The sequence below is a fragment of the Delphinus delphis genome, chromosome 1 (assembly GCF_949987515.2).
Source record: "Delphinus delphis chromosome 1, mDelDel1.2, whole genome shotgun sequence".
NCBI lineage: Eukaryota > Metazoa > Chordata > Mammalia > Artiodactyla > Delphinidae > Delphinus > Delphinus delphis.
In genome coordinates, this window is record NC_082683.1 from 36,709,294 (window position 1) to 36,736,731 (window position 27,438).

The window sequence follows — 27,438 nt, forward strand, 5'->3', positions numbered from 1 at the left end:
AGATCTGTGCTTTTATCCTCAGTTACTTCTTAGCCTCTTCCTTCCCTGGGCCTCTTTCTGCATCCTCTCCCACAAGTCATGGGACCTCGGGTATCAGTGAATATGTATGTAGGACTTAACGTCAGGACCTTTACCACCATTTTGCTCTCAGATCTCCAAGCCCCAGAGCTACATGGGTCTGTGCAGATCTTCCTAGGAGATAGAGCTGTGACATTTGCAGGGAAATGGGGTCCCTATAGCATATGAGGCCAAACTGACAGGGCTTTGCGTCTGGGGAGGGAAGGGTGTATAGACCAGAGTGGGACACAGGGCCAGTTGCCCTGCATTCTTTTCTGTGCATACCCTCTAATTTTCTCAGTATCTTGCTCTTTCCGCTTTTCGTGGTGGTACCTACTTCCTGGGATCAGGCTCTGACAGGCCTGTGAGCTCTGGAGAGGGGTGTGGTGCAGTAGGAAATTCTTCATTTGTCATTCCACATCTTAGACCATTAGGAACCCACTGTGCTATATAGCCTAACCAGCTCCCTGTCCCAGCCAGGTGATGGAGAAGAGAAGAAGGGCCCCATTTATTGAAAGAACACAATTTCTGATTTTAGAAAAATGATCTTTTCTGTGATCCAGGATTTATTCATAGAAAAGCACTGTGAGTTCACACACTTGCTAAAAAACGGCAATTGTGATACAGAAATGGGAGTGGCGTTGTCTTTTTTTTTTTTTTAAACCAACCTATTGGGCTGAGAGGTTGTTGGGCCCGTAGCTGGACGGTGAGACTTTGGTAGCCACAAACAGCAAATGCAACTTACTGGTTAGTGTGGAGAAAAAAAAAAGCGACACAAACAGTTTGTCAAAGACAGGAAAGTAAAGCAGACAAAGAGGTCCTTGGTTCACACTCTAACTATACCACCCCTTCCCTGTCACACCCCACCCCCTACTGGGGAACTAAAACATGGAACAGTAACCACCAAGACACTGGTATCTAAATGACTCTTCCGAATGCCTGTGCTACCTCCTATTACACTTCCAGGCTGAGCAGAGGGGTCAGGAAGGTAGCAGGAACATGATACGCTGTGGAGGTCAGCCAGGGCTAAGACAGGGGTTGCCCACTAGAGCTAGAAACTAGTCAGAAAGGAAAAGGCGAAATGCATTCCAGCCGCAGCCTCCAAACCAATGACCAATGGGACTGTGACAGAAGCAGGCAGAGGAAGCTTGAGGTAGAAAGGCAGGGGAAGAAAGCAAGTACAGGGTAAGAAGAGAAATGTGGCACTGAAGGAGCCACTCAGGGCAGAGGGAGACTAGTGCTTAGAAGCTTGTTTGGTGAGACAATGGTGAATAAAGGAGGCCCAGAGATGAGGAACATGTTTAGCTGGTGAGAGAATAAGAGAAATGGGGATGAGAGATCTGGCAAAAAGAGAAGGGACACATTCAGGCAGATCCTCAAACATGAATTCACAGACAAACCTACATGTGGAAATATACACAGTTACACACAGACACGGACATGTTTATACACATGCACTTACGTGTGCCCAGATACACAAACACTACACATGCATTGACAAACATCAACACACACACACACAGATACGTATTTTTATATGTTCACAAATGTGTATACCCTCACACAGAAACCCACCATCCAGTACACAGACATGTCTTTACACAGACACAGACCTGACACAGATACACATAAATATACATGTGCACATGCAGGCATGCACAGATATATCTATGCGCACAGATGCACATACGTAGCCATCCAGATCCACACACATACAAGTGTAATTAGAGATGAAACCAGATGCTGTCTAACACAAAGGTGACCAGAGAAGATGAACATTATAAGCCCAGTGGCCTCCCAGACCTTCACCTTCTCCCTGCCCTTGTTTCTCAGGAGCTCGGCAGGCTCCCAGAGAGAGAGGCTGTGTGAGGCAGGAGCAAGAGCTTCTGTGTCCCCATGGCTTCGTGAGGTGAAAGTCTAAGTCAAGACCGGGCCCTGCCCCTCACCCATCACCGGGCTGTCAATGCCCATCTGCAGGCCGGGGTTTCTGCATAGACTAGACTTGGGGTTTACTCTAATGGCCATTTTTCTCTCTGCCACCCCCACTCTTCCACTGCCAATAGCATATCCTCTGCAAGGGAAACCTGAGAAACGGTTGTGAATCTCCTCAGAAAACAAGCCTATCTTCCCACCCACAGCTACCCATCAGATTAGAACCAGAATTATAAATAGTTACAATTTTACAATGTAACTGGCAACACATATACTATAGTATTTACAGTACCATAAATGCTTCTGTTTCTCTGGTTAAGCAATCCCTGAGACGGAACAGTGTTCTGTGTTTGCCAAGGAGAGAGGGCCAATGCCCAGGACACGCAGGATAGCGGGGCGTGAGGTGGCATGTGTGGGGTTTCTGATCGGTCTGCAGGGCCCAGCTCCTCCAGGAACAGTGGGCTGTTGTGAGAACCTTGACAAGGCATGTTGGCTAGAGCTGGACTCTCCCCATGCTTAGCCCTGTGGTCCTCTGGCTTCAGCCACAGGTGCTCAGAGTCCTCTCAGGGTGGACAAATGTTTGTGTCCTTGGCCTGACCAGATGATACCTGGGAGTGCAGGATGCCCCAGCAGCGAGCTATCTGCTCTCTCAGCCAAAGCGCTCTCGCACCAGCAGCATCAGCTTCTTCTTGCCTTTGTAGATTTGTTTCAGGTTGTCGATGAACTGGGCAAACTGCAGGTGGCCATCCTGCGGCAGCAGGAAGGTCTCCCGGGCCTTGCTCAGAAACTCAATGAACTCTCCGTAGTGGCGAGGGCTGATGTGTGTCAGGCGCGAGTGTGTGGTGTTGATATAGGCATTGATGGTGGCATCCAGCAGCTGGCGCAGGGGAGCTTTGTCGGTGGACATAAGCTTTCCCGAGCTGCGGCGGCCTGGGATGCCGGCCAGGCCAGGTGCAGTGACCGTGCAGCGCCGTAGGATGTCTGAAAGCACTGTGGCACAGTGCACACTCTTCACCACCAGGGGAATCAGGGCCGCCAGCTCATTCTTGCCCAGGGAGTGGCTGAGGGCGCACGCCCAGAGCACATCGTTGATGGCCGGGTGGGTGTCCTGGTTGTAGGCCAGGTTGAGATGGCTCATGGCCAGTGAGGCCAGCTTGAAGGCACGTAGCGGGTAGCCACGGAGCTCCATGTAGCGGGCGATGGTGAACAGCTGTGAGTGAGTCATGCCGCCAGCAGCAGCATCAATGGCAATCTGGTAGGCTGCTTCAAAGGCGATGTGGTCCTTCTCACAGAGCGTAAGGGCCGACAGGGCGCAGCTCTGTGGATCCTTCATAGCACACTGCAGGGCCAGCGTGCGAGCACAGCTAGCCAGCTCCTCCCGCTGTGGATAGTCAAGACTGAGGCGCAGGATAGTGGTGTGGGATACGGCTGTGGCAGCCACAATGCTGGTCGCCTCGGTGGGGGTGAAGAGTGTGTACCAGCTCTGCAGGATGCTCACCAGGGCCTGCACACCTGTCAGGGAGAGCCTGAGCTCAGCCGTGGCCATCCGGGACCTGATCCAGGTCTGCCCAGACTACCGTTTGGGGTCAGAACTTGGCCTGCAGAGACGAGTTCTCCCTCCTTCTCAGCAGCCTCGAGATGATCTGAGGCAGCCAAGGCAAGGGGAACAACCCAGACGCCCAGACCCTGTTTGGGGTCTCTTCCCATCCCTTCCTTCCCCAGGTGAGAGTGTTGAAGGTTTCTGCAGGTGCTCTAAGCCCCTCACAAGGATGGAGCAACAGAGCCTGTGGTTTGCCTGCCCCAAGGCAGGAGTCGCAGATCTGCCTGGGGGTTCTAGCTGAAGTGGGGCCTCTCAGGGTAGAGTCTTGTGCTGGGGCTTTGGGCTCTAGATGGGGTCCCGAGCCTCCAAGTTGTTTGGGGTTTCTCAGAATCATGGACAGGGACTGGGACCAAACCACTGGGCCAACTACCTCCCAAGGCTACACTTGAGTACTTGTGGCTGAAAATTCACTCTCTCAGAATGTCTCTGATGAGAGGGTCAAAGTGCTGCTGACAGCAGGGTATGGTCCAAGCAGTGAGGGCAGAGTTTGGTCAGGCTGAACAGAGGCCATCTTCTCCTACCAGCAGCCTCATCCTTTCCTAGCCATCAGTAATAGGAATATGAGAGCTCTAAATTCGTCGTCCTGTCCCAAGAGTAGGGCCTAGGAATCCTTTCCCCTGGGGGTACAGGGAGCTGGGAGACTCACCCACTTCTGTAGCACATGTCACCAACCACCGCACCATCTCCCGGCGCCTCCAGTTAAGGGTTGATAAGGTCATCCTCATCACCTGGGCAAAAAAGCAGCCTTCCCAGTTGGCTAAGCATAATTGCTATAACCTCCCCCTCCCCACTCCCCCTTGCCATTCATTTATGCAACAAGTATTTATTGGTGCCTTAAACAGCCATCTTTCCCCTGATAACTACAGATGGGTTTGTTTAATTTCTGCCCCACCCCTGCTACCAATCAGATAGAACACTCCTCTGATGACCTGTAATGAATAAAGCCCTTATTACCACACCTTGCTTGACTTGGAGGAATGGGGGTGGGGTACGGAGAAGATGGGGACCCTGTGGAGCCTAAGGCTACACTGCTTAACTGGCCATAACTTCAAAACAGAGGCCAATGTTGAGTCCTTACCTTGTGTCTAGCCTAGAAGCTGTGTCCTGGGGACAGAGAAAGAACCAGTCCTGGCCCATGCCCACTCCAGTCCCCGTGGGATCTTATCTTCTACCAGTTGTCACTAGGCCAGAAGTCTAAAGTGGGGATGGCCCGCTTGTCCTCCATACCTGTAACCCCAGCTCCAGGGCCACGTTGAGCAGGGTGCTGTCTGTACTACTGTCCGTGGGTGTTGCAATCTTGAATGCATCTTGGGCCAGTTTGAAGATGAGGGAGGAAGAATGGATGTGCTTCTGTATTGCTTCCAGGATTGTGCGGAGCCTCAGAGTGTCTCCTACAGGTGCCGAGAGAAGGGGCAGGGACAAGGTCTTCTTTAAAGCTTCCCTGAACAGGGAAGAACAGGGAACAACAGGTACTGGTTGAACTGACGGCTATTAATGCACTGAGTGCTTCTGAAGGCCACCATCTCTTCTGGGTGGTCAAGCTCTGTCTCCACTGAACCCACTGGAGGCTCCTTCCTTCCCCAGGCACCCACATGAATTCACCTCTCTCCACCTTTTCATCTGCCTCTACCCCTCACCCTCTTTTCCCTCAGGATCTTTAGGTCCCAGAAGTCATTTTCTAGAACATTTGAATTTTGAGAGCTACTTATACAGGAGAAGGAAGCCACATTATTGCCAAAAAACTATGCCAGTGCCATAGTTTGTTCCTCAGTACAGCTCCCTGGAGCAAAAAGGAGCTGGGCCACCACTTCCTATCCAGTAGGCAAGTATGAGTGCACAGAGTTAAGGAATACATTGCAGGAATGCCATGTGTACCATATGACGTGAAGGTCACTGTATAATGGCAGTAGGGTATATGAAAGATTGGTGTATCTTCTGAGGGGGTAAAATGTGAAGTAAAGATAGAACAAAAAGTAGGTCTTATGTTTTACCAAGAGGTGCAGTGGTAAGAGTATACAGACTTTGGAGTAAAATACATTGGGAAGTGAACCTAGTTCAGCCGTTTACCAGATCGGTTACTTCATGGAAGTAATGGAAAAAATAACCTTTTAAGGTTGTTGGGGGAATTATAAAAAATTTGTGTATAGTTAATATTCTATGATTCTACTTTTTTTTTTTTTTTTTTTTTTTTTTTGCGGTACGCTGGCCTCTCACTGTTGTGGCCTCTCCCGTTGCAGAGCACAGGCTCTGGACGCGCAGGCTCAGCGGCCATGGTTCACGGGCCCAGCCGCTCCACGGCATGTGGGATCTTCCCGGACCAGGGCATGAACCCACGTCCCCTGCATCGGCAGGTGGACTCTCAACCACTGCGCCACCAGGGAAGCCCTATGATTCTACTTTTATATAAAAGAGATAAGTAGCAGTCTGTTTGTGTACAGCATGTGTGTGCACACATATATGAACAGGAAATACCTGGGAATATTTATTATAAAACCGTCTTAGTAGTAGTAGTTATCTTTGGGTGTCAGGATTGAGAGATTACCTTTTTTTCTTCTATCATCTTTAAAAACAATTAAAACATTTAATAGACTTTGTTTTTTTTTTGGCCGCACCACGCGGCTCATGGGATCTTAGTTCCCTGACCAGGGACTGAACCCGGGCCCTTGTCAGTGAGAGCACGGAGGCCTAACCACTGGACCACCAGGGAATTCCCCACAAGTTTGGTCTCTATATCTGTGAGTCTGTTTCTTTTCTGTTATATTCACTAGTTTGTTGTATTTTTTTAGATTTCACATAAAAGTGCTATCATACAATATTTGTCTTTCTCTGTCTGACTTAATTTACTTAGTAGAACACCTTCCAAGTCATCCATGTTGTTGCAAATAGCAAAATTTTGTTCTTTTTTATGGCTGAGCAGTATTCCATTGTATATCTATCTATACCATCTCTTCCTTTTTTTTTTAACATCTTTATTGGAGTATAATTGCTTTACACTGTGTTAGTTTCAGCTGTATAACAAAGTGAATCAGCTATACATATACATATATCCCCATATCCCCTCCCTCTTGGGTCTCCCTCCCACCCTCCCTATCCCACCCCTCTAGGTGGTGTACCACCTCTTCTTTATCCATTCACCTGTTGATGGACACTTAGGTTGCTTCCATTTCTTGGCTATTGTAAATGACGCTGCTATGAACACTGGGGTACATGTATCTTTTTGAATTAGTGTTTTAATATTTTTTGGATATATACCCAGGAGTGGAATTGCTGGGTCATGTCGTATTTCTATTTTTAGTTTTCTGAGAACTCTCCATATCATATTCCACAGTGGCTGCACCAATTTACATTTCCACCAACAGTGTATGAGGGTTCCCTTTTTTCCACATCCTCGCCAACCTTTGTTATTTGTGTTCTTTTTGAGGACAGCCATTCTGACAGCTGTGAGGTGATTATCTCATTGTGGTTTTAATTTGCATTTCTCTGATGATTAATGATATTGAGCATCTTTTTAGTGCCTGTTGAGCATTCCAAATAGACATTTGGAAAAATGTCTGTTCAGGTCTTCTGCCCATCTTTTAATCAGGTTATTTTGTTTTTTTGATGTTAGGTTATACGAGCTGTTTATATATTTTGGATTTAACCCCTTCTTGGTCATATTATTTGCAAATATTTTCTCCCATTCAGTAGGTAGTCTTTTCATTTTGTTGATGGTTTCTTTTGCTGTGCAAAAAGCGTTGTTTAATTAGGTCCCATTTGTTTATTTTTGCTTTTATTTCCTTTGCTTTAGGATACAGATCCAAAAAACATTGCTACGATTTATGTCAGAGTGTTTTCTTCAAGGAGTTTTATGGTTTCTGGTCTTACATTTAGGTCTTTGATTCATTTTGAGTTTATTTTTGTATATAGGGTTAGAGAATGTTCTAATTTCATTCTTTTACATGTAGCTCTCCAGTTTTCCCAGCACCATTTATTGAAGGGTAGCTCATTTCTTTTTATTGGTAAATGATATCCCATTGTATGGATCTACCTCAGTTTGTTTATCCATTCACCTACTGCAGGGCATCTTGGTTGCTTCCAGTTCTTGGCAATTACAAATAAAGGTGCTATAAACATTTGTGTGCTGGTTTTTGTGTGGACATAAGTTTCCAACTCATTTGGGTAAATACTTAGGAACATGACTGCTGAATCATATAGTTAGACTATGTGCAGCTTTGTAAAAAAACTGCCAAACTGTGTTCCAAAGTGGCTGGACCTTTTGCATTCACACCAGGAATGAATGAGTCCCTGCTGCTCCACATCCTCACTAGTGTTTGGTGTTGTCAGTGTTTTGGATTTTAGCCATTCTAATAGGTATGTAGTGGTTTCTAGCTTTTGTTTTAATTTGCATTCCCCAAATGACATATCATGCTGAATATCTTTTTATATGCTTGTTTGCCATCTATATATCTTGTTTGGTAAGGCATCAGTTCAGGTCTTTAGTGCATTTTAAAATTCAGTTGTTTGTTTTCCTTATTGTTGAGTTTTAAGAGTTATTTGTGTATTTGGGATACAAGTCCTTTATCAGATATTGTTTTGCAGATATTTTCTCCCAGTCTGTGGCTTGTCTTTTCAGTGTTTTTCACATAAGTTTTAAACTTTAATGACGTCCTACTTATCAGTGTTTTCTTTCATGGATTGTAATTTTGGTGTTGTATCTAAAAAGTTATTGCTGGGAATTCCCTGGCGATCCAGTGGTTAGGACTCCACGCTTCCAATGCGGGGGGCCCAGGTTCTATCCCTGGTCCTGGAACTAAGATCCCACAAGCTGCACGGCGTGGCCAAAAAAAAAGTTATTGCCAAACCCAAGGTCACCTAGATTTTCTCCTGTGTTATCTTCTAGAAGTTTTATAATTTTGTGTTTTACCTTTATGTCTGATACATTTTGAATTAATTTTTGTGAAAGGTGTAAGGTCAGTGTCTATATTCATTTTTTTAGATGTGGATGTACAGTTCTTCCAGTACCATTTGTTGAAAAGACTGTCCTTTTCTCCTCTGTCAAAGATCAGTTGACTATATTTGTGTGGGTCTATTTCTGAGCTCTATATTCTGTTCCATTGAACTATTTGTCTATTCTTTTGCCAATACCACACTATTTGATTACTGTAGCTTTATATTGTCTTGAAGTCAGATGGTGTTAGTTCTCCAACTTTGTTCTTCAATATTGTATTGGCTATTCTAGGTCTTTTGCTTTCCCATATAAAGAGAGTTTATCGATATCCACAAAATAAAATGCTAGGATTTTGGTTGAGACTGTACTACTGAATTTATAGATCAAGTTAGGAAGCACTGACATAATAACAGTATCGAGTCTTCCTATTTATGGACATGGAATATCTATTCATTTAGATCTTCTTTGATTTCTTTCCTCAAAGTTTTATCGTTTTCCTCATATAGATCTTGTACATATTCTGTTAGATTTTTCTTAGTACTTTTTTGAGGGGTCCTAATGTAAATGGTATTGTGGTTTTTAACTTAAAATTCCAACTGTTCATTGCTGGTATATAGGAAAGCAATTGACTTTTGTATATTACCCTTGTATCCTGCAACCTTACCATAATCAGTCATTAGTTCCAGTTTGTTCTTGATTCTTTGGGATTTAACATAGACAATCAAGTCATCTGCAAACAAAGACAGTTTTATTTCTTCCTTTCCAACCTATATACCTTTTCTTTCCTTTCTTGTCTTATTTCATTAGCTAGGACTTCCCGTATAATGTTGAATGGGAGTGGTGAGAGGTGATATTCTTGTCCTATTTCTGATCTTCAGGGGAAGGCATCTATGTTCTCTCCATTAAGTATGATGGTAGCTGGAGGTTCTTTCTAGATGTTCTTTATAAAGTTGAATAAGTTCTCTTCTATTCCTAATTTGCTGAGAGGTTTTGTTTTGTTTTTTTTTAAATTATGAATAGGTGTTGGCCTTTGTTAATGTTTTTTTCCTGTGTCTATTAGTATAATCATATGATCTTTCTTCTTTAGCCTGTGGATGTAATGGATTACATTAATTGATTTTCAAGTGCTGAATCAGCCTTGCATTCCTGGAATAAATCCCACTTGGTCATGGTGTATAATTCTTTTCACACTTTGTTGGATTCAGTTTGCTAATATTTTGTTGAGGATTTTTTGCATTTATGTCCATGAGTGATATTGGTATGTAGTTCTCCTTTTTTGTACTGTCTTTATCTGGTTTTGGTATGAGGTAATGCTGGCCTCGTAGGATGAGTTAGGAAGTGTTCTCTCTGCTTCTATTTTCTGGAAGAGACTGCAGAGAGTTGGTATCATTTTTTTCAAGTATTTGATAGAACTCACCAGTGAAATCATCTGGGCCAAGTGCTTTCTGTTTGGAAGATTACTGATTCAATTTCTTTAACAGATGTAGGCCTAGATTAATTGATTTATTATTTATTTCTCCATGTGTGAGTTTTGGTAGATTGTGTTTTTCAAGGAATTGGTCCGTTTTATCATCTAAGATATCAAATTTTAGAGAATACTGTTTTTCATAATATTCCTTCATTATCCTTTTAACATCCATGGATCAATAATGATGGCCCCTCTTTTCATTTAAGATATTAGTAATTTATGTCATCTTTTTTTATTTGTTTGTTTTTTGGCTAGCCTGGCTAGAGGTTTATCAGTTTTATTGATCTTTAGAAAGAACTAGCTTTCGCTTTCTTTGATTTTCTCATGTTTTCCTATTTTCAGTTTCATTGACTTCTGCTCTAATTTTTTTATTATCTTTTTTTTTTTTTCTGCCAGCTTTGCTCTTCTTTCTCTAGTTTTCTAAGGTGGAAGCTTATTTTATTTTATTCCCCCTCACCTTTATTGAGACATAATTGACATATAATATTGTTTTAGTTTAAGGTGTATAATGTGACTTGATATATTTATTGCAAATGATTACCACGATAAGGTTAGTTAACATATTCATCACCTTACAGTTACCTTTTTCTTTTTCTTCATTGAGGCAAGAACATTTAAGATCTACTCTTTTAGCAAATTTCAAGTATACAATACATTTAACTATAGTCACCATGTTAACTATAGTTACCATATTAGATCCCCGGAACTTATTCATATAACTGGATGTCTGTATCCTTTGACCAACATCACCCCATTTCTCCCACCCCCTACCCCCTGTCAACCAACAATCTACTCTCTGTTTCTATAGTTCAGCTTTTTTTAGATTCTCACATATGTGAGATCATACATTTGTCTTTCTCTGACTTATTTCACTTAGCATAATGCCCTCAAAGTTGCAAATGACTGGATTTCCTTTTTATGTTTGAATAATATTCCATTGTGTGTGTATGTACATGTCTGTATATATACTACATTTTCTTTATCCATTCAACTGTCAACAGACACTTACATTGTTTCCAAATCTTGGCTATTGTGAATAATGCTGCAATGCAATTAACATGGGAGTGCAGATATCTCTTTGAGATAGTGATTTCATTTCCTTTGGATATATGCCCAGATGTGGGATTGCTGGACCATACATGGTATTTCTATTTTTTAATTTTTTGAGAAACCTCTATACTGTTTTCCAGAGTGGCTATACCAATTTACATTCCCACCAACAGTGCACTCCACATCTCTTATCTTTTTGATAATAGCCATTCTAACAGGTGTGAGGTAATAGATTATTGGTTGCAAATATTCCTTTTCTAACATTTGTATTTAATGCTATAAAATTTCCCTCCAAGCACTGCTTTCACTGCATCCTACATTTCTGATTAGTTGCATTTTAACTTTCATTTAGTTCAAAATATTTAAAAATTTCTCAAGACATCATCTTGATCCATGTGTTACTTAGAAGTGTATTGTTTAAACTCCATATTTTGGGGGAGTTTTTTCAGTTATCCTTCTGTTCTTAATTTCTAGTTTAATTCCACTGTGACCTGAGAGTATACTTTGTGTGATTTCTATTCTTCTAAATTTATTGAGGTGTGTTTTATGGTCCAGAATGTGGTCTATCTTGGTGAACATTCCATGTGAGCTTGAAAAGAATGTGTATTCTATTGTTGTTTGAGGAAGTATTTTACCAATGTTAATTAGATCCAGTTAATTGATGGTGCTGTTCAGTTCAAGTATACCTTACTGATTTTCTGCCTGCCTGATCTACCAATTACTGATAGAGGTATTGTGAATTCTCAGTGGATTTGTCCATTTCTCCTTGCAGTTCTATCAGTTTTTTTTTTTTTCGGTACGCGGGCGTCTCACTGCCGCGGCCTCTCCCGTCGCGGAGCACAGGCTCCGGATGCGCAGGCTCAGCGGCCATGGCTCACAGGCCCAGCCGCTCCACAGCATGTGGGATCTTCCCGGACCGGGGCACGAACCCGTATCCCCCGCATCGACAGGCAGACTCCCAACCACTGCGCCACCAGGGAAGCCCTCTATCAGTTTTTTGCCTCACATATTTTGATGCTTTGTTGTTAGATGCATATACATTAAGGATTATTATGATTTCTTGGAGAACTGACCCCTTTATCACTATGTAATGCCCCTCTTTTTAAAAATTAATTAATTAATCAATTAATTTTTGGCTGCGTTGGGTCTTCGTTGCTGTGCATGGGCTTTCTCTAGTTGCAGCGAGTGTGGGCAACTCTTCGTTGCGGTGCACGGGCTTCTCATTGCGGTGGCTTCTCTTGTTGTGGAGCATGGACTCTAGGCACGCGGGCTTCAGTAGTTGTGGCTCGCGGGCTCTAGAGTTCAGGCTCAGTAGTTGTGGCAAACAGGCTTAGCTGCTCCACGGCATGTAGGATCTTCCCGGACCAGGGCTCGAACCCGTGTCCCCTGCATTGGCAGGTGGATTCTTAACCACTGTGCCACCAGGGAAACCCTGTAGTGCCCCTCTTTATCCCTAATAATTTCCCATGTACTGAAGTCTGCTTTGTTTGATTAACATAGGCATTCCAGCTTTCTCTTGATTTGTGTTAACATTGTATACCTTTCTCCATACTTTACTTAGTTGTTGTTGAAGGGATCTGACTGTGGTTAATAAATAGTTTTTAAGATGAAAATAACAAACTGCCTCAACTAGTATGCATGCTTTCCTGAGAGAATATCTTTTCCAGACTCTTCCTGCTTTCAGTGCAGTTGGTTTGATAGTGAGTCTCCAAGGTATGGAAAGTGGGGGCCAGAGTGCTGACAACACCTCATATATGTGGTTTATTTGTTTAAGCCCTGGCCTCTGTTTTTAGTTCAATATATATGGAAAGGTAAAGCATACAAACTCAGTCACAGAAGAGTTAGAAATATCTGCCTAAAGGTACAGGATATAAATGAAGCCCAGTGCTGTTCAGTGTTTGTACTTAGGGTGTATTTGCTTGTTTTAACACTGCCTATCTATTAACTGTGGTTAAAATATATATATATATATATATATATATATATATATATAAAAAAAATAAAACTTGCTATTTTAACTATTTTAAAGTATACAACTGAGTGGTGTTAATCATATTCACCATTGTGAAATATCATTCATTGTATAAATACCAGCACCATCTATTTCCAAAATATTTTTATCATCTTAAACAGAAACTCTGTACTCATTAAGCAGTAACTCTGTACTCATTAAGCAGTAACTCACCATTGTTTCTCCCTTTAGCCCCTGGTAACTTCTACTCTCTATCTTTATTAATTTGTCTATCCTAGACCTATATGTGGAATCATACAATAATTATTTGTTTTGTGTCTGAATTATTTCACTTAGTATAATGTCTTCAAGGTTACCCCATGTTGTAGCATGTTATCAGAACATTTCTTTTTAATGACTTAATAATAATATTCCATTGTATGTATATGCCATATTTTGTTTATCCATTCATACGCTGATGGACACTTGGGTTGTTTCCAACTTTTGGCTATTGTGAATAATGCTGCAATGAACACTGGCATATAAAGTACCTGTTTTGAGTCCTTGTTTTGAATTCTTTTGGGCATATACCTAGGAGTGGAATTATTGGATATGTTAATTGTATTTAAAAATTTCAGGAATCATCACACTATTTTCTGCAGCAGCTGAATCACTTTACATTCCCACCAGCAATGTAAAAGGATTTCAATTTCTCCACATCCTCACCATAGGACTCCACGCTTCACTGCAGGGGGACCTGGGTTCAGTCCTTCGGGAACTAAGATCCCACAGGCCGCACTGCGTGGCCAAAAAAACGCCATCCTAGTGGGTGTGAAGTGGTATCTCATTGTGGTCTTGATTTGCATTTCCCTAATGACTAATGATGTTGAGGTTTTTTTTCATGTGCTTATAAGCCATTTGTGTATCTTCTCTGGAGAACTGTCTCTTCAAGTCTTTTGCCCACTTTAAAATTCAGTTGTTTATCGTTTTGTTGTTGAGTTGTAGTTCTTTACATATTCTGTATGTTAAGCCCTTATCGGATATACAATTTATAAATATTTTCTTCCATCCTTTAAGTTGTCTTTTCACTTTCTTGATAATGTCCTTTGATGAACAAAAGTTTTTTTTTTTTTTAAAGTGTTTTCAGCCATTCTCTAATGTGGTTTAATTAATTAATTAATTAATTTTTGCTGTGTTGGGTCTTTGTTTCTGTGCGAGGGCTTTCTCCAGCTGTGGCAAGCAGGGGCCACTCTTCATCGCGGTGCGCGGGCCTCTCACTATCCTGGCCTCTCTTGTTGCGGAGCACAGGCTCCAGACGCACAGGCTCAGTAGTTGGGGCTCACGGGCCTAGCTGCTCTGCGGCATGTGGGATCCTCCCAGACCAGGGCTCGAACCCGTGTCCCCTGCATTAGCAGGCAGATTCTCAACCACTGCGGCACCAGGGAAGCCCCTTGAACAAAAGTTTTTAACTTTGATGAGGTCCAATTTATTCTTTTCTTTTGCTGCTCATGCTTTTGGTATCATAATCTAAGACTCTATTGCCATATCCAAGGTCATGAAGATTTACTCCTATGTTTTCTCTTATGAAATTTATGACTTTAGCTCTTATATTTAGGTCATCGATTCCTTCCCTTTACTTTCACTCTATCTGTGTCTTTATATTTAAACTGGGTTTCTTGTAGACAACATATAGTTGGGTCTTTTTTTTTCTTTTCTTTTTTTTTTAAATCCACTGTCAGTCTGTCTGTTTTTTTTTTCCTGCCCGGCCGAACCATGTGGCTTGCAGGATCTTAGTTCCCCAACCAGGGATCAAACCTGGGCCCCCTGCAGTGGAAGCATGGAGTCCTAACCACCAGACCACCAGGGAATTAACTTTTTCTTTTCCAGTCTTTTTTTTTTTTTTAATCTCAAAATTTCCTTTTATTTTTTTCCCCATAAACAAGAAGGCAAAAAATTCTACTGTAAATTCTTGGGGGAGGAAGCAATCATTCTCTTTTGGGATACAAAATTTATTAAAATTATGCTGACATGGAAAATCAAGTAATTGCTAGCAAGTGGCAATGGTGATAAATACTTCATAAGCATTCCTACAGAGAGCCATGTAAATGCAGTAGGTCAACCATCGTTTCTATTATAGACTGGTGTTTGTGGATTAGTCACTAGGTATATGTCATTAAAATATGCTGAGAGGGATTATTACCACAAAGAAACTTACAATAAATCAAGAAAATTGAAATAATTTTTACTATGTAAGTTCTCCAATCTGTCTTTTAATTGGTGTATTTAGACCATTTAAAAGACATTTAAAATGATTACTGATATATTTGGATTAATATCTACCATATTTGTAACTGTTTTTTATTCACTGCATTTGTTTTTCTTTTTTTTTTTTAAAAAAAAACTTTCCTCTTTTCTGCCTTCTCTTTTAAACTGAGCATTTTACATAATTCAATTTTCTCTTCTCACGATTCTATTTCTTCAAAAAATTACTTTAGTGTTTGCCCTAGAGTGGCAGTGTACATTTACAACTAATCTAAGTCCATTTTCAAATAACTATACCACTTCATAAGGTACCTTATAATAGTATTCCCAATTCTTCGCTCTGTCTATAACATCATTGCTTTCATTTATCTTTAAGCTATAGTAACCCAATACATTGCTATTATTATTTTGAACAAGCAGTTATCTATTAGTTCAATTAAGAATTTTTTTAAAAACCCAAAGGATTATTTTACCTTTATTTATTCCTTCTCTAACACTCTTCCTTTCTTCACAAAGATTTGAGTTTCAGCTCTATCATTTTTCTTCCCTATGAAGGATTTCTTGCAATTTATTGTCTACAGCCTTTGTCTGAGACAGTCTTTATTTCTCCTTTACTTTTGAAGGCTAATTTGTCTGGATACTGCATTCTAGGTTGGTGGTTTTTTCTTGCAACATTTTAAATATTTCACTTCACTCCCTCTTGCTTGCATGGTTTATAAAGTGAGGTTGATATAATTCTTATCCTTGTTTCTCTATAGGTAAAGTTGTCTTGTTCTCTGTCTTCTTTCAAGATTTTCTCCTGGTTTTTGATCTTCTGCAGTTTGAATAGGACATGGCTAGGAGAAAACTTTTTGGTATTCATCCTACTTGGTGTTCTCTGATCTTCCTGGATCTGTGTTCTGGTTTCTGTCACTAATTTTGGAAAATTCTCAGCTATTATTACTTCAAATATTTCCTTTCCTCTTTTCTTTCTTCTCCTTCGGGTATCACAGAATATACTGCATATGTTATTGGGTTGGTCAAAAAGTTCATTCAGGTTTTTCCATAACATCTTATTTGGCCAACCCAAAATATCTCTTTTGTAAATTGTCTTACAGTTCTCAGATATTCTGTTCTGGCTTCCCCCACCCCCATTCTTTTTTAATTTTTGCATTTCAATTTGAGATGTGTCTTTTTACATTTATAATTTAAAATTTTGGAAATATAACATGGTTCAATGTTGAAAAGATACAAAAGGTAAATAATGAAAAATTCTTTCTCCCCCTTACCTCTGACCCACATTCATCCAATTCTAACTCGGTATACAACCAATAGTTTTTGTTTTACCTTCCAGGATATTCTATGCATAACAAGGAAATACTTTGTTTCCTCTCCTTTAAAAAAAATCCACAAATGGTAGCATAGTATATACAGATTTACATGTCATTTTCCCCTACATATCAGTATATCTTAGAGATTATTCCACATCAGTACATAAAGAGATTCTTGTTCTTTTAAATGGCTGCAAAGTATCCCATTTATGTACGTATAGGTCCACAGCTGCTTATTCAAAACCTCTGGGTGTGGAATGCATTTAGAATTCATTATTTTTAAAGTTATATACAGATAATTTGTGCATATATTATATATAATACAGGACGTCTGAGGCAGCATCCCATAATTAAACACATTACTATTTGTGCAGTGAAAGTATGAATATTCTATACACTAGGTAGGATATACACTAGGTAGGATAAATAGCAAAATTTGTATTGTAGTTTTTTGATACAGTAACAAACTGATGAATGAAATAGTGTGATACAGACCATAAATACTTGGTACTCTTTTATTTCTAAGGAAAACATTCAATAAAACCTCAAACCAAGCTAAGTATCTGTACATATGCATACAGTAAATACTTCTTCCATCTGGTTTCTTGAGGATCTTGGACAAAAGGCTTCATCTGCACTGCTATTATTGTCACCAAAGATTAGAGTTGGATATTTAATGATGGGCCAGGATAGAGATTAATGATGAAGCAGCTACAATAGATGGCCTTAAAAAAGGTGTACTTCTAGGATAATGTGTCTCATTAACATAGATTTCTATATAAGCAGTCTCTTCCAATTAAGTAAGCAGCAATAATCCCTTTTTCACTGATAAATGCATGTTATTCAAGGCCAATTAACTGCTCATACATTTCCCCCATACTGTCTATGGAGATTATTTTTCATCTGTGTTACATATCATCATTGTCATCATTACTAGCCTCATGCTTATTTGGGTTAACACTATTTTAGCAATTTTTCTATCTTGCAATGAATGTACAACAGGTATATAACTTATAATATTCAGTATTTTTTTGATGTCAGCTTGTTCTAACTCAGTGCTTCTACAACCTTAGTTGGCATAAAAGTCATCTGAAGAATTTTTTAAAGCATAAGATTCTTGGGCTATACCCACAGAGATTTTGATTCAGTAGGTCTAGAGTTAGTTGGGTCTGGGAATTTGCATTTCTAACAAGCTTCCAAGTCATGTTTGTTTTTGTTTTTGGCTGCATTGGGTCTTTGTTGCTGCACACGGGCTTTCTCTAGTTGCAGCGACCGGGGGCTACTCTTTGTTGCTGTGCGCAGGCTTCTCATTGCAGTGGCTTCTCTTGTTGCGGAGTGTGGGTTCTAGGCACATGGGTTTCAGTAGTTGCAGCACGCGGGCTCAGGAGTTGTGGCATGTGGGCGCTAGAACGCACGGGCTTCAGTAGTTGCAGCGTGTGGGCTTAGTTGCTCTGAGGCGTGTGGTTATCTCCCTGGACCAGGGATTGAACCCGTGTCCCCTGCACTGGCAGGTGGATTCCTAACCATTGTGCCACAAGGGAAGCCCCTCCAAGTCATGTTTTATTTATTTATTTATTTAGGCTGTGTTTGGTCTTCGTTGCTGTGCACAGGCTTTCTCTAGTTGTGGCGAATGGGGGCTACTCTTCGTTGCAGTGCGCGGGCTTCTCATTGTAGGGGCTTCTCTTGTTGCAGAGCACAGGCTCTAGGTGCATGGGCTTCAGTAGCTGTGGCACACGGGCTCAGCAGTTGTGGCTCGCGGGCTCTAGAGCGCAGGCTCAGTACTTGTGGCACACAGGCTTCATTGCTCCGCGGCATGTGGGATCTTCCCGGACCACGGCTCGAACCCGTGTCCCCTGCATTGGCAGGCGGATTCTTAACCACTGCGCCACCAGGGAAGTCCCGCAAGTCATGTTTATGCTGCTTGTCCGCTGACCACACTTTGAATAGCAAGGTTGGTGACTTTAGACTTTTAGCCTATTAACTTTTAGTGTTAAGTAATGACACTATATATCTTCTCATTAGTGACACAAAACCCTTCAATATCTTCATATACAACTTCACTTTAAAAGCCAAAGTCTCTGCAAAATATTTATCAAGTATCAGCAACTGTGTAAATGGCATAATTAAGGTATACCTGAACAAGCTTCTAAAATAACTCTCTTAGAAAGACTTGGGAGTTACCTGCTGCAAGTATCTAGTATGAAAACAAATAAATATTTATATTTGCTCTTCCCTGGGAGTAAAATTTCTTGGTCACAAGAAGTTCATGAGGCATGTGTGTGGAACATGGTCCAGGAATGAGTAGTTTTCTTCCATTCCAGCTTGTGTGCAATAAGCTCATGCCATTGGTACAGATTATTAAGCCAGGTAGAAATTATCTCTTTGATTACCCATGCTTTTTTGTTTATATACTAATAAATAAATCGTGAACAATTTTTTTTTTTTTGGCTCTGTCGCACAGCTTGTGTGATCTTAGTTCCCTGACCAGGGATCGAACCTGGGCCCATGGCAATGAAAGCACGGAGTCCTAACCACTGGACTGCCAGGGAATTCCCTGAATGACTTTGAACCATTGTGGATGTTGGCTTTTTCTAGCTTTACCTGTCTGCTGCATTGGCACATCCCAGAACTTTCAACCTGTCCTTAGAGTCCTTAAAACCTCTTGTTTGCTCATCAATCATTGTTAATTATTTTTTTTTTTAAGAAAACAGAACAGAACAAAGCTGTTTCATCCACCGTATATACATATTTGAGACTAAGGTTTTCATTAAAAATTACCTTAACAAACTGTCAATATAATTTTCATCTTCTTCATGAAAAGAAGCTATTTTATCATAGTTGTCCAGATATTTTATACCATGATACTTCTGAAATTTCTGCAGCCAATATCCTTTTCTTTTAGAAAAAAAAAAATTATTTACGTATTTTGCTGCACTGGGTCTTAGTTGCGGCATGAGGGATCTTTGCTGCAGCATGTGGGATCTTCAGTTGCTGCATGTGGGATCTAGTTCCCTGACCAGGGATCGAACCTGGCCCCCCTGCATTGGGAATGCGGAGTCTTAGCCACTGGACAGCCAGTGAAGTCCCATGCAGCCAATCTTCTGATATTCTATACTCACCATAAAGGTTCAGTCTTCCATGGCATAATCTAGCTTGTTTCATGAACAACAAACCAGTCAGTGGCATAGTCACATTGCTTCATTGTTGAATCCATTCAATCATGGTCGTGTCAATATCTTCATTTTTTGCCGTCTGAAAAATTTCTATTCTTCATTAGTTCTGGTTATTGTTGTCCCTGTAAAACTTCAACTCTTTGTCCTTCTATTATTTCAAGTCATATGTGGTGTTAATTCCCATACCTTATTCTTTAGTAAGATGTCTCATAGACATACCTGATCAAACTTTGCACTAACTCTATTTTCTGTGCTATTGTTAATGACAGATGCTTCCTTTGCTTCTTATTCTTACCCACAGGAGTATCTTCAATTTTCTGGGCACTTTTTACAGGGCAATTAAACTCAAACTGACAAAATAACAACCATCTAAAGGAAAAAGGCAAACAATATTAGTGAACAGCAGAGACGTCTGTGACTGGTAACAGTGCTGAGAAGCAACTAATGCCTCATATCAGCTGAGGCCAGGTTTTGCTGTCAACTTAGAAAAAAGTTTGGATTTTCAAAGTTTTTCAGGTTTGGGAATTCCATGTTAAGAGCTTTTGGAGCTAAAGTAATATATTTAATCAGTCTCCTATTGATGGCTATTTAGAATGTTTCAAGTATTTTGCAGTTGCAAACAATGTTGGAGTGAATAACTTTGTACAAATACCATTTCACATTTGTATAAATATATTTGTAAGATAAAATCCTGGAAGTGAAATTGCTGGGTCAAAGGACATGTACATTGTAATTTTGATAGATATGCCAAACTGCCCTCCACAAAGGATTATCAATCTATACTCCCACTCTACACCTTTGCAAACACAATGTTTTATCAAAATGTTTTCTTTGATTTTGAAATAATTTAAAACTCAAAGAGAAGTTTCAAGAATACTACAAGCATCATAATTTTCTTGCCCCCGAACCATTTGAAAGTAACTGATTTGATACACAGTTACTCCTTGGACTCTGCAGTCTATTTCTGGCAAACAAGGACACTCTTCTACATACCTGCCACATAACTATCAAAATCAGGAAATGTATATTGACATATTACTACCACCAAAGGAGACATGACAAACTTAATGCAACACGTGATCTTGTATAAACACATATAAAGATTTTATACAAGATCGTGTGTTATGTTTAGTTTGTCATGTCTCTTCAGTCTTTGACAATTTGGAAAAATTCCTGAGTCTTCCCTTGACATTCATAACCTTGACACCTTTGCAGATTGGACTGGTTATTTTGTAGAATGTCCTTCAATATGGGTATGCCTAATGTTTCCTCATGATTAGATGAAGGTTTGTATTTTCGGTGTAATATAAAAGAAGTGACACTGAATTCTTATTCCTTCCTGTTAGGTAATATATGATTGTGACTTGACCCGTTACTGATGACATATCCATTGCCCCAAAGTTTCCTTGGGACCCTTGGTAATGCCTTCCTCCCTTCCATCCTAACCTGTCCCAGCTCCCATTCTCAGGAAACTGCTGATCATCTTTCTGTCACCATACTGTGCATTTATAGAATTTTACACAAATGGAATAATACAATAGGCACTGTTTTTCCTTTGGTCTGGCTTCTTGCACTCAGCATAATCATTTTGAGATTCATCCATGTTGTAGTATGTATTACTAGTTCGTTCCTTTTCATTACTGAGTAGTATTCTACTGTATGGTTCTATCACAGTTTTTATCCATTCACCTGCTGATGGATATTTAGATTGTTTCCAGTTTTTGGTTAAAAATAAAGCTACTATGAACGTTCATGTTGAAGTCTTTGTATGGATATATGCTTTCATTTCTTTTGGGTAATACCTATGAGTGGAATGGAAGGATCATATGCATAGGTGTCTATTTAACTTTTTAAGAAACTGCCAAATGGTTTACCAAAGTGGTTGTACAACTTACGTTTCTACCTGCAATGTACAAGAGCTCCAGTTGCTCTTCATCCTTGCCAGTCTTTCCTACAGTCTTCACTACAGCTGCTTTTTGTTTTTTAAATTTTAGCCTTTCTCTTATTGTGGTTTTAATTTGCATTTCCCTAAGGACTAATGATATTGAGCATGTGCATGTGCTTACTTCCCAGCAGAATATCTTCTTTGGTGGAGTGTCTGTTCAGATATTTTTCCATTTAAAAAAATGGGTTGTTGAGGACTTCCGGGAAGATGGCGGAAGAGTAAGACGCGGAGATCACCTTCCTTCTCACAGATACACCAGAAATACATCTACACGTGGAACAACTCCTACAGAACACCTACTGAATGCTGACAGATGACCTCAGACCTCCCAAAAGGCAAGAAACCCCCCCACGTACCTGGGTAGGGCAAAAAAAAAAAGAATAAACAGAGACAAAAGGATAGGGACGGGTCCTGCACCAGCGGGAGGGAGCTGTGAAGGAGGAAAAGTGTCCACACACTAGGAAGCCCCTTCGTGGGCGGAGACTGCGGGTGGCGGAGTGGGGGGAGCTTCCAAGCCGCGGAGGAGAGCACAGCAACAGGGGTGCGGAGGGCAAAGCGGAGAGATTCCCGCACAGAGGATCGGTGCCGACCGGCACTCACCAGCCCGAGAGGCTTGTCTGCTCACCCGCCGGGGCGGGCGGGGCTGGGAGCTGAGGCTCGGGCTTCAGTCGGAGCGCGCTGGGAGAGGACTGGGGTTGGCGGCGTGAACACAGCCTGCAGGGCGTTAGTGCACCGCAGCTAGCCGGGAGGGAGTCCGGGGAAAAGTCTGGACCTGCGAAGAGGCAAGAGACTTTTCCTTCCCTCTTTATTTCCTGGTGCGCAAGGAGAGGGGATTAAGAATGCTGCTTAAAGGAGCTCCAGAGACGGGCGCGAGCCGCGGCTAAAAGTGCGGACCCCAGAGACAGACATGAGACGCTAAGGCCGCTGCTGCCGCCACCAAGAAGCCTGTGTGCGAACACAGGTCACTATCCACACCCCCCTTCTGGGGAGCCTGTGCAGCCCGCCACTGCCAGGGTCCCGGGATCCAGGGACAACTCCCCCCGGGAGAACGCACGGCGCGCCTCAGGCTGGCGCAACGTCACTCCGGCCTCTGCCGCCACAGGCTCGCCCTACACTCCGTGACCCTCCCTACCCACCCCCCCCCCCCCCCCCCCCCCCCGCCTGAGTGAGCCAGAGCCTTCGAATCAGCGGCTCCTTTAACCCCGTCCTGTCTGAGCAAAGAACAGATGCCCTCCGGGGACCTACACGCACAGGCGGGGCCAAATCCAAAGCTGAGCCCCTAGGAGCTGTGAGAACAAAGAAGAGAAAGGGAAATCTCTCCCAGCAGCCTCAGAAGCAGTGGATTAAACATCCACAATCAACTTGATGTACCCTGCATCTGTGGAATACCTGAATAGACAATGAATCATCCCAAATTAAGGAGGTGGACTTTGAGAGCAAGATTTATGATTTTTTCCTCTTTTCCTCTTTTTCTGAGTGTGTATGTGTATGCTTCTGTGTGAGATTTTGTCTGTATAGCTTTGCTTCCACCATTTGTTCTGTGTTCTATCCATCCATTTTTTTTGTTTTTTTTCCTCTTATTTTTTTATTTTAATAACTTCATATATTTTATCTTACTTTATTTTATTTTACTTTGTCTTCTTTCTTTTTTTCCTTCCCTCCTTCCTTCCTTGCTCCCTCCCTCCTTTCTTTCTTTCTACTTCTATTAATTCTTTCTACTTTTTCTCCCTTTTCTTCTGAGCCGTGTGGATGAAAGGCTCTTGGTGCTGCAGCCAGGAGTTAGTGCTGTGCCTCTGAGGTGGGAGAGCCAATTTCAGAACACTGGTCCACAAGAGGCCTCCCAGCTGCACATAATATCAAACGACAAAAATCTCCCAGAGATCTCCATCTCAACGCCAGCACCCAGCTTCACTCAACGACCAGCAAGCTACAATGCTGGACATCCTATGCCAAACAACTAGCAAGACAGGAACACAACCCCACCCATTAGCAGAGAGGCTGCCCAAAATCATAATAAGTCTACAGACACCCCAAAACACACCACCAGACGTGGACCTGCCCACCAGAAAGACAAGATCCAGCCTCATCCACCAGAACACAGGCACTAGTACCCTCCACCAGGAAGCCTACACAACCCACTTAACCAACCTTAGCCACTGGGGACAGACACTAAAAACAACAGGAACTACGAACCTTCAGCCTGCAAAAAGGAGACCCCAAACACAGTAAGATAAGCAAAATGAAAAGACAGAAAAACACACAGCAGTTGAAGGAGCAAGATAAAAACCCACCAGACCTAACAAATGAAGAGGAAATAGGCAGTCGACCTGAAAAAGAATTCAGAATAATGATAGTAAAGATGATCCAAAATCTTGGAAATAGAATAGACAAAATGCAAGAAACATTTAACAAGGACCTAGAAGAACTAAAGATGAAACAAACAATGATGAACAACACAATAAATGAAATGAAAAATACTCTAGATGGGATCAATAGCAGAATAACTGAGTCAGAAGAATGGATAAGTGACCTGGAAGATAAAATAGTGGAAATAACTACTGCAGAGCAGAATAAAGAAAAAAGAATGAAAAGAACTGAGGACAGTCTCAGAGACCTCTGGGACAACATTAAACGCACCAACATTCGAATTATAGGGGTTCCAGAAGAAGAAGAGAAAAAGAAAGGGACTGAGAAAATCTTTGAAGAGATTATAGTTGAAAACTTCCCTAATATGGGAAAGGAAATAGTTAATCAAGTCCAGGAAGCACAGAGAGTCCCATACAGGATAAATCCAAGGAGAAATACGCCAAGACACATATTAATCAAACTGTCAAAAATTAAATACAAAGAAAAAACATTAAAAGCAGCAAGGGAAAAACAACAAATAACACACAAGGGAATCCCCATAAGGTTAACAGTTAATCTTTCAGCACAAACTCTGCAAGCCAGAAGGGAGTGGCAGGGCATATTGAAAGTGATGAAGGAGAAAAACCTGCAACCAAGATTACTCTACCCAGCAAGGATCTCATTCAGATTTGATGGAGAAATTAAAACCTTTACAGACAAGCAAAAGCTGAGAGAGTTCAGCACCACCAAACCAGCTCTACAACAATTGCTAAAGAAACTTCTCTAGGCAAGAAACACAAGAGAAGGAAAAGATCTACAATAACGAACCCAAAACAATTAAGAAAATGGGAATGGTAACATACATATTGATAATTACCTTAAATGTAAATGGACTAAATGCTCCAACCAAAAGACATAGACTGGCTGAATGGATACAAAACCAAGACGCATATATTTGCTGTCTACAAGAGACCCACTTCAGACCTAGAGACACATACAGACTGAAAGTAAGGGGATGGAAAAAGGTATTTCATGCAAATGGAAACCAAAAGAAAGCTGGAGTAGCAATTCTCATATCAGACAAAACAGACTTTAAAATAAAGACTATTAGAAGAGACAAAGAAGGACACTACATAATGATCAAAGGATCGATCCAAGAAGAAGATATAACAATTGTAAATATATATGCACCCAACATAGGAGCACCTCAATACATAAGGCAAACACTAACAGCCATAAAAGGGGAAATCGACAGTAGCACATTCATAGTAGGGGACTTTAACACCCCACTTTCACCAATGGACAGATCATCCAAAATGAAAATAAATAAGGAAACACAAGCTTTAAATGATACATTAAACAAGATGGACTTAATTGATATTTATAGGACATTCCATCCAAAAACAACAGAATACACATTTTTCTCAAGTGCTCATGGAACATTCTCCAGGATAGATCATATCTTGGGTCACAAATCAAGCCTTGGTAAATTTAAGAAAATTGAAATTGTATCAAGTATCTTTTCTGACCACAATGCTATGAGACTAGATATCAATTACAGGAAAAGATCTGTAAAAAATACAAACACATGGAGGCTAAACAATACACTACTTAATAACGAAGTGATCACTGAAGAAATCAAAGAGGAAATCAAAAAATACCTAGAAACAAATGACAATGGAGACACGACGACTCTAAATCTATGGGATGCAGCAAAAGCAGTTCTAAGAGGTACGTTTATAGCAATACAATCCTACCTTAAGAAACAGGAAACATCTCGAATAAACAACCTAACCTTGCACCTAAAGCAATCAGAGAAAGAAGAACAAAAAAACCCCAAAGTTAGCAGAAGGAAAGAAATCATAAAGATCAGATCAGAAATAAATGAAAAAGAAATGAAGGAAACTATAGCAAAGATCAATAAAACTAAAAGCTGGTTCTTTGAAAGGATAAACAAAATTGATAAACCATTAGCCAGACTCATCAAGAAAAAAAGGGAGAAGACTGAAATCAATAGAATTAGAAATGAAAAAGGAGAAGTAACAACTGATACTGCAGAAATACAAAAGATCATGAGAGATTACTACAAGCAATTCTATGCCAATAAAATGGACAACCTGGAAGAAATGGACAAATTCTTAGAAAGGCACAACCTGCCAAGACTGAATCAGGAAGAAATAGAAAATATGAACAGACCAATCACAAGCACTGAAATTGAACCTGTGATTAAAAATCTTCCAACAAACAAAAGCCCAGGACCAGATGGCTTCACAGGCAAATTCTATCAAACATTTAGAGAAGAGCTATCACCTATCCTTCTCAAACTCTTCCAAAATATAGCAGAGGGAGGAACACTCCCCAACTCCTTCTACGAGGCCAGCATCACCCTGATACCAAAACCAGACAAGGATGTCACAAAGAAAGAAAACTACAGGCCAATATCACTGATGAACATCGATGCAAAAATCCTCAACAAAATACTAGCAAACAGAATCCAACAGCACATTAAACGGATCATACACCATGATCAAGTGGGGTTTATTCCAAGAATGCAAGGATTCTTCAATATACACAAATCAATCAACGTGATACACCATATTAACAAATTGAAGGAGAAAAACCATATGATCATCTCAACAGATGCAGAGAAAGCTTTTGACAAAATTCTACACCCATTTATGATAAAAACCCTGCAGAAAGTAGGCATAGAGGGAACCTTCCTCAACATAATAAAGGCCATATATGACAAACCCACAGCCAACATCGTCCTCAACGGTGAAAAACTGAAAGCATTTCCACTAAGATCAGGAACAAGACGAGGTTGCCCACTCTCACCATTCTTATTCAACATAGTTTTGGAAGTTTTAGCCACAGCAATCAGAGAAGAAAAGGAAATAAAAGGAATCCAATTCGGAAAAGAAGTAAAGCTGTCACTATTTGCAGATGACATGATACTATACATAGAGAATCCTAAAGATGCTACCAGAAAACTACTAGAGCTAATCAATGACTTTGGTAAAGTAGCAGGATACAAAATTAATGCACAGAAATCTCTGGCATTCCTATACACTAAGGATGAAGAATCTGAAAGTGAAATCAAGAAAACACTCCCAGTTACCCTTGCAACAAAAAGAATAAAATATCTAGGAATAAACCTACCTAAGGAGACAAAAGACCTGTATGCAGAAAATTATAAGACACTGATGAAAGAAATTAAAGATGATACAAAGAGATGGAGAGATATACCATGTTCTTGGATTGGAGGAATCAACATTGTGAAAATGACTCTACTACCCATAGCAATCTACAGATTCAATGCAATCCCTATCAAACTACCACTGGCATTTTTCACAGAACTAGAACAAAAAATTTCACAATTTGTATGGAAACACAAAAGACCCCGAAAAGCCAAAGCAA

At 40.9% G+C, this 27,438-nt stretch overlaps 1 protein-coding gene across 1 annotated transcript in view; it reads right to left on the reverse strand.

Moving 5' to 3' along the window:
* Nucleotides 1-70: 70 nt before the first annotated feature.
* ZSWIM5 (zinc finger SWIM-type containing 5) overlaps nt 71-27,438 on the reverse strand; it is an 80,023-nt gene continuing 52,655 nt past the window's right edge. The window contains exons 11-13 of the mRNA XM_060021250.2: nt 4,817-4,980; nt 4,236-4,317; nt 71-3,501 (exon numbers count right to left, since the gene is read on the reverse strand). Of these exons, the coding sequence (XP_059877233.1) occupies nt 2,639-3,501; nt 4,236-4,317; nt 4,817-4,980 (1,109 nt within the window). The 3' untranslated portion in view covers nt 71-2,638. The remainder of the gene's footprint in view (nt 3,502-4,235; nt 4,318-4,816; nt 4,981-27,438) is intronic.